Below are 7,544 nucleotides of genomic sequence, written 5' to 3'. Positions count from 1 at the left end.
ATAGTCCAGTATAGCACACTATTCTTATAACTGAATTGTAAAGTGCCAAAAGGAATGGTAGTTTTTTCTGTTATTGTGAGGGCTCATACAGGCATGGCTGGGTAGGCAGAAGATAATGGTTGGTGCAGGATCTAGAATTTGGGGTAAGGGAGTGGTGGTTGGTCAAAAATAAACAAGTGTGTAAGTTCCAGTAGGCAGAGGTATTGATAACACATTCCATTTCCATCTGCACTGGCTCTGCCATGTTGTGCCTCACACATTCGGATAACTGCAGCCTCCTGAGAATCTCAATGGGCTAGTTCTGTCCCAGTTGATAATCGAGGGGGCCACAGAGTGGTGGTAGAGTGAGAAGGAGCCCCTGCCAAGGACCCATGCTAAGGCAAATTTCTCTCTACCTTACAGATTGATGACAAACAGCTTCGGGGTTATTTGTCTGAGCTCCGCCCAGTGACAATTGTGTTCGTAAACCTAATGTTTAAGGAACAAGATAAAGTAGAAGTCATAAGCGCGGCCATCCAGGCTGCCTGTGTGCACATCAGTTCTGTCCTGAGAGTCTTCCGAGGCCAAATCAATAAAGTCTTCATGTTTGATAAGGTAGATATGAACTACCTAACAAATTGTTAAAGTTAGCATTCATACCCACAGACTTTGTTGGAAGGAAGGGGGGAAGGGTAGACACTTTTAACCTAGAAATACCAGACATTTATGCATGATTATAATAGTAGCTATGTGGTGAATATAGCACTAACTCAGCCAGGCATTGTTCTCAACACTTTGCATACACAGTAAAACATCGCTTAACATTTCAGTTGATGATGGACCGCACAGACAAGGGTGGTCCAGTACCACATAGCCTGAGTGCATAGCGGGCTGTACCCTCTGGGTTTGTGAAATTACACTATGACATTCGCCCAGAGATGAAATCTCTTAATGCGTTTCTCACATTGGATTCTCTCTGTCATTAAATGATGTGTGACTGTATTAACACATTTCATTTTCATGACTACCCTAAAAAATAGGGTATTATGACCTGTAAATGATTCCCGTGTTATAGGTGAAAAGGTTGAGGTGAAGATGAGGATACTGAAATGAGGCAAGATTAAGTTGTGTTCATGGGTGAGACCCAGGGAGTCTGGCAGTGTATGCTCTTAACCATGTTGCCCCTCTGTTCTCACTGGCTATGCACTCCAGCCCAGCAGATAACACATCTCCCAGAGATGTTAGGTTAACTGTCTTGTAATCTTTGCACTACAAATCTGTGGCTCAAATAACAATAATTTATTGTAAATAAAAATTTCCAATAACGCCACCTGCTCTATTTCTACCTCCACCTGCACTACTCTACCTCCAGATGCCCTGTATGCTTCACCCTCACTATCTATGCCCCTATTTCCCTTTCAGTTTCACTGGAGTAGGGGAGTCACTTCCACTCCTGGCATTTTAAATCTAAATCTCTTAGCTCTGAGTAAAGCACTGTTATTGACAAATGTCTACAGCAGAGTTCATCAGCGCTGATTCCCCAACACAGGGGTTTCATATCTGAAGAGTGGCACCCCACTTGTTCACCTATTCCCCAAGCACTTATTGAGGGTTTCATAAAGGGTTGAAAGCAAGGACTTTCTGGTAAATTTAAGTAATCATACACATAGCCACAATGCAGGCACAAAGAACACATTCTATACTTGAAAATTCGTATCTACGTTCTAACCCGAGGAGGTGGTTTTGTTCAGTCCACTCCAGTACTTTCATTGCAGTCATTTAATAGTATTGTGAGAAAAGAGCATAGAACCAAGGACACCAGCATCAAAATCTTGTAGACATGGCCCCAACCATTTTTGTTGTGTCATTGAACTTGGCGAGTCATTGAACTCCTGAGTCCTGGCTGAGTCGTCTTTGAATGAGTATAGTATTGGCCTCAAATGATCATTGAATGCTTTTAAAAGGCATTAAAATAATATATACACACATATGTTTAAAAATGGACATGTATAAGTATGTAAATTTGCACATGCAGATGAGGCTTTTGTCACGATAGCTATTCAGTCATCATCAATGGGAGCTGTCATTCTCGTTGCCAGTGAGGTCGATGTTCATGGTCCCTAGTCACCAGGCAAAACTCCAGACCAAGCAGACCTGTGGTGCTCCCCAAAAAGTTTGCCTCTAGTCCTACATCAGGCTTCCTCCTCCAGTCTCAGCACAGAGTCTATTGGCCACTAGCACCTAACACTTGTTGAGCTTCTTCTGAAAGTATTGTAGAAATGGAGGCATTTTACTATTCTTTTGTATTTCATCAGCATATATCATTTATAGACTTAAAAGTTTACCCCAGTGTCCTGTATTTATTATGTCCTTTTCAAACAACTAAAGACTACAAATATCAAATTTTTTAGTTTAATCTCTGCTTGGAATAGGTAACTTTATGCCAAAGAAAATCATTCACAGCTAACTCTTTATCCCTAAGAACTATAGCCATATAACAGCAATATCTGGAAGGACTTTATACACACAGACACACACACACAGAGTCTCATCAATCTCTTCAGTACTCAGAACAACTCTGGCAGGTCTATGCTACATTCACTTTCAGACTGATCAACTGAAATCAAAGGGAATAATTAACTTATCCTAGTTTCCACACTTGGAAAGTGGCTCTGATTCCAAAACTGGTACATTTTTCACTGCTCTGGATTGCTTTTTATACTTAAACTAGCACACTGCAGCTTGTGATCTTGGCCACAGGAGCAAGTGGAAAGGAATGCTCCCCAAAATAGCTCAGTGCAAGCCATTATCTCTGGAGCAAAAACAAGTCCCTCTTGAGCTCAATCCCTGCTGTTGATGATGCATTGGAAGTTATATGCTGCATGCTAAAAATAAAATGGGTATGAGAGAAATCACAATGAAATCTGATTCAGAAAGTGAAATCCACTACCTACGCTCCACTGGGCCGTCTCAGCGTACATCCTCCTGCTGTGTTTACTGACTTTCTCCTTCACAGGGCTGCTCCTTCCTCTGTGTCTTTGGTTTCCCTGGGGAAAAGGCACCTGATGAGGTCACTCATGCCTTGGAAAGTGCTGTGGATATATTTGACTTCTGCTCTCAAGTCCACAAAATCCGGTGAGTGTTGACCCTTTTCCTGCCTGAGTCTTTCGTATGATATGGTGAGACAGGAAAAGGAAAGGAATGAAGCTGTGCTTTCAGAATGCCCTTCTCTTTGCATTCTTTATGTACCTAATATGCAAGAGGAGTGGGGATACCCTGCCCCGATGCAGTGTGAGAGGGGGATGGTAAAGGCAAGGTGAAGAAGGAACCATCCTAATAAGTCCCAAACCAGGTTTGAAAGAGAATCTAACTGGGCTATTGCTCTGTACTTCTGACTTCTTGATAGCAGAGAAGCCCCAAACACCCTGTGGGATCACTGAGTTGAATTTTAAGAACTAGGAGATAAAATCAGTCCTTGAGCCGGGAATGTATGTATTCATCTGGCTGTAAAATGAGACACTCATGGTAAAACAGTAGGGTCTACCATCCTCAGGCCTGGCTGCCTCAGAGCCACAGCCTAGGGCCTCCCCAGCCTGAGCACCCCAATGGCCCCAACTTCAGTCTTTCTCTGGTCTACTCTAAGAGGTGCACCCCTTTGCCCTGAATATTTCCACCTGTCCAGCACCTCTCCATTTATATACACAGTCATCCTCGAGCATGTAGAGAGTTAGATTTTGATGCCACACAGCGTATCTGGGTTACTTTCTTTCAAGGTAACAACTTTATTCTTTCTAGTGCTAACAAAGGTAGTGTTAACTATCAGCTGGTGATAAGTTATTTTCTAGGAAAATAGCTCTGATGAACACTTAAAAGTAGCAGAAAAATGAACTAAGTTACCACTCCTAAGAACTCAGTTCTGTCTCCAGAGGTCTTTCTTTCACACCTCTAAGGTCCTGAACAATTGCCCAAATAAATACAAAGGGTAGAGGTTACTTGTTAAAAACCCTTTCCCATCCTGCCCCACCCCTTGTGTCATCACACCCCCCCTTCCCCTGCACATCTTTCTCTCTCTCTGATCACTTTCTTTGTCTCTTGCCCCATAATTCTCTTCTCGAAAGTACTGTTTCCATCGGCGTTGCCAGCGGGATCGTCTTCTGTGGGATCGTTGGACACTCTGTGAGACATGAGTACACAGGTGCGCTGAGCTGGCTTAACTCCATTTTTTCTTTCTGCAGACACTGTGCCTTGCTCATGGAGTGTGAAAGAGGAAGGACAAAAATAAGACATAGGCGCTGCCTTTAGGAAGGTTGCAGTGTTTCAGGTGGAACCAAGCCACATAGTTTTGCCTTCCAACAGCACAGTGATTGCAGCATGCCGTTAGGGGGCCATAAAGAGAGTAAGAAATCTGCAGTCCCTAGAGGGGGACAGTGGGAACCTACAAGACCATGGAATGAGAGGAGTATTAATTTATATTTAATTTCATCTTAACATTAAACAGTTACTCCTCTTAATTCCTGGATAGCCTGGGACTGTTTGTTAAAAATTGGCATTACTGACACATAGGACTAATCTCATATGAGAATGGTCTATAGATTTATCTCAAGATTTCACAGTGCTGTTTCTTCCTCCACTCCTCCCAGGGTTTAGCTGTTCGGAAACAATATGTCTAAAATACCAAATATATCTAAATTGATTCAATGTATGGGAATGTTTTTCAAAATAAAACAGGGTGGAGAGAAGAAGAAATGAAGACAGAGCACAACTGAACATTAGTTAGTGGCTTTGGAGACTGGGTAATAGATACATATATGGAGATCCATGATACTATGCTTTATTGTAAGGGCACATTTTTTCATAATACATATTTTTAAAAATATGTACTCAAGTTTGATCAGAGTTACTCAAGTTATGTGAAAGTGCAACATTCAATGTCCAATTAGAAGTAAAACTCATTTAGGGCTCACTAGTAGCCAGTCACTGTTAAACTGATCAATCTTCATAAACTATGCTTTTGAGATAGGTACTCTTATCATCCCAAGTATGCACATTAGGAAACTGAGTCATGAACATGTTAAAGTAAATTGCATGTAGTAGATTTCAAACCTAAACAGTTTAATTTCAAAAGTTACACTATAGAGTATGACCCTTAAAATGTCCCCTGAATCCTACACACAAACCCATTCCAGTTGCTTTTGTTCAGCCTTTTTTCTTAAAGACTTATTTATTTATGCATACCAAACAGGGGTACAGGCCAGAGGTGCAGGGGTGGTGGAGGATTCACCAGTGACAGAGCAGGGAGCAGAACAGGCAGGCTGACAAAGTACACTGCTGAGGGGAGCAGTGGGTGAGACAGGAGAGGTCTGCTGCACCATGTGGGTCAACTCCCTGGCCGGGGATTGAACTCATGTTGAAGTGGCTGCAGCAAACTTTGTGGTGCTGCAGCCTAACCTTTTGCACCACCAGGGAGGGCACCGCTTTTATTCAGTCTTAAGAAAAGGATTCACTTGGAAAAGTAAATGAAAATCTTCATGCATAGGAACCCACCGACACAAACGTGTGCCTCATTTGGAGGTCAGTGTTTCAGGCTCAAGCTTGCTTTGGTCTCACTTGCAGCAAAAAACAAATACCCCCTACCTGTGGTTCCCCCAGGCCTGTAGTCATTCCATTTGTAGCACCTTCTCTGTATGCAAAACTCTTCAATTGTCCCCTTGGCCTTCAAGTGAGGTGGAAACTATGTTAATGGATAACTGAATTAATTCCCATATATTTTGTAGTAGTCATCACGTATGAAATAATGAGTAGCTGAAGACAAAAGACATTTGTGTCATTCATGAAAAATGGAGGAAGTGTAAAAAATGCCATGTGGGAACAAATCTATCTCTGATGACATTCAGTTCAACAAATGTTTTTTGCCTGCTCTTTGTCTTTTGCCTTCCTGTGATAGTCATTGGGCAAAAAGTCAACATAGCTGCCAGAATGATGATGTACTACCCCGGAATTGTGACCTGCGACTCTGTCACCTACAATGGCAGCAACCTACCAGCCTACTTTTTTAAAGAGCTTCCAAAGAAAGTCATGAAAGGTGTTGCGGATTCTGGACCAGTCTATCAGTGCTTGGGCCTTAATGAGAAAGTGTGAGTGTGGGGCATTGACTTGCAGTATCCTTAGTGAAGAAGTGGGAGAATTTATGACAGCAAAGCAATTGGTCACCCATTTTCAATTTGAAGTCAGTTCATGAAATTAAAGTCTATTCCTCCCCCACACCTAGGTCCAAACTTCAAAATCCTTCATCTTCCCCCATCCTACTGATATTATAACATAGTGAAAGATCCCATTCTATTCTCAGTTTTGAGAATCTGAGAGTGAGTCTTTGTCTTCAAAGGTTAGGCAAACCAAACAGAAAATCCCCTTATTTGAGTATCAGTTTGGACCCAAATGGACCATTGTTAAGTATTAACTGATTGTGACAACTGTGTTCTTACACACTGATAGGGCTACAGAATATGAACACTTTTCCCCTTAAGGTCTTTTGTGAAATACATTCCCCAAAGCCCAACTTAGACATATTGGTGTCACTTTAAGGTTAAAATTCCTTCAATCCCTTCCAATCATTTCATGAGAATGTTTGAATTCCTTGTTATATAGAACACACAAGAAAACCACCTGTCTTTTCAACTTCATCTCCTGTGCCCTCTCCTCTTATACCTCCTCCAGTGTTTTCAAGTAGATTTTTCCTCACTGTCACTCACCTATCCGCAGTCTGCTGGGAAACCACTGTCAATTTTTGAAATCTAACCCAATAGTTCATTCCTTTATGAGGCTGGAACTAGCCAATTCCAGCTTAGACAATTTACTTTTCTTTCTTTGTGTCACTCTAGTACTTGCCTCTGTCACTCTCATACATATCACAATTACTGACCTGATGTTTTAAACTGAAAACCCTTTGTGATTAGTGACTATTTCTCATTCATTCTCTTTTTTAAAGATTTATTTATTTATTTGTGCATACAGAACTGGGGTATAGGCCAGATGTGCAGGGGCAGTGAGAGGGCTCACCAGAGTTATAGTGGAGAGCAGAACAGGCAGATTGATGAGGTACACTGCTGAGGGGAGCAGCAAGCAAGATCTGCCTCACCATGTGGGTCACCTCTAGGGTGGGGATCGAACTCACACTGAAGGGGCTGCAGCTCTCCTGCAGGGCTGCACTTTAACCTGCTGAGCCACCAGGGAGGGCCCTTTCATTCATTCTTATATTCATAGTGCTTGACAAATAGCAGGCACTCAACTGTAATGAGTGAACAAATAATATGGAAGGCAAAAGTATTATTTTTTATTGAGCAAACTAGAATCTAGGATCAGGTAACAATGCCAGGGTGTATTAGCACAAGGAATCTATTATTCACCTTTGTATTTCCAGGGTTCAGCACTGCACTTGTCATAACATAGATCATCAATAAAATGCTGTGTGAATAAATAAATAAATGATAATTTTGTGAGCCCTTCTTATTAGGCACTTTAGTTAAAAATATATAATTTATTCTTAATATCAGCCATATGAGGTTGAT

The 7,544-nt window shown here is 41.7% G+C and overlaps 1 protein-coding gene across 1 annotated transcript in view; it reads left to right on the top strand.

Annotated features, from left to right (window-relative positions):
- The window catches only part of ADCY10 (adenylate cyclase 10 (soluble)), a 59,903-nt gene that overhangs the window by 9,755 nt on the left and 42,604 nt on the right, over positions 1-7,544 (top strand). The window contains exons 8-11 of the mRNA XM_012728911.1: positions 403-594; positions 2,996-3,114; positions 4,098-4,174; positions 5,924-6,113. Of these exons, the coding sequence (XP_012584365.1) occupies positions 403-594; positions 2,996-3,114; positions 4,098-4,174; positions 5,924-6,113 (578 nt within the window). The remainder of the gene's footprint in view (positions 1-402; positions 595-2,995; positions 3,115-4,097; positions 4,175-5,923; positions 6,114-7,544) is intronic.

This window comes from Condylura cristata, unplaced genomic scaffold (assembly GCF_000260355.1).
Source record: "Condylura cristata isolate star-nosed mole 26May11 unplaced genomic scaffold, ConCri1.0 scaffold00024, whole genome shotgun sequence".
In the NCBI taxonomy this organism is placed as follows: domain Eukaryota; kingdom Metazoa; phylum Chordata; class Mammalia; order Eulipotyphla; family Talpidae; genus Condylura; species Condylura cristata.
The sequence above is the reverse complement of the archived record's forward strand: the minus strand, read 5'-3'. Positions and strand labels throughout refer to the sequence as shown.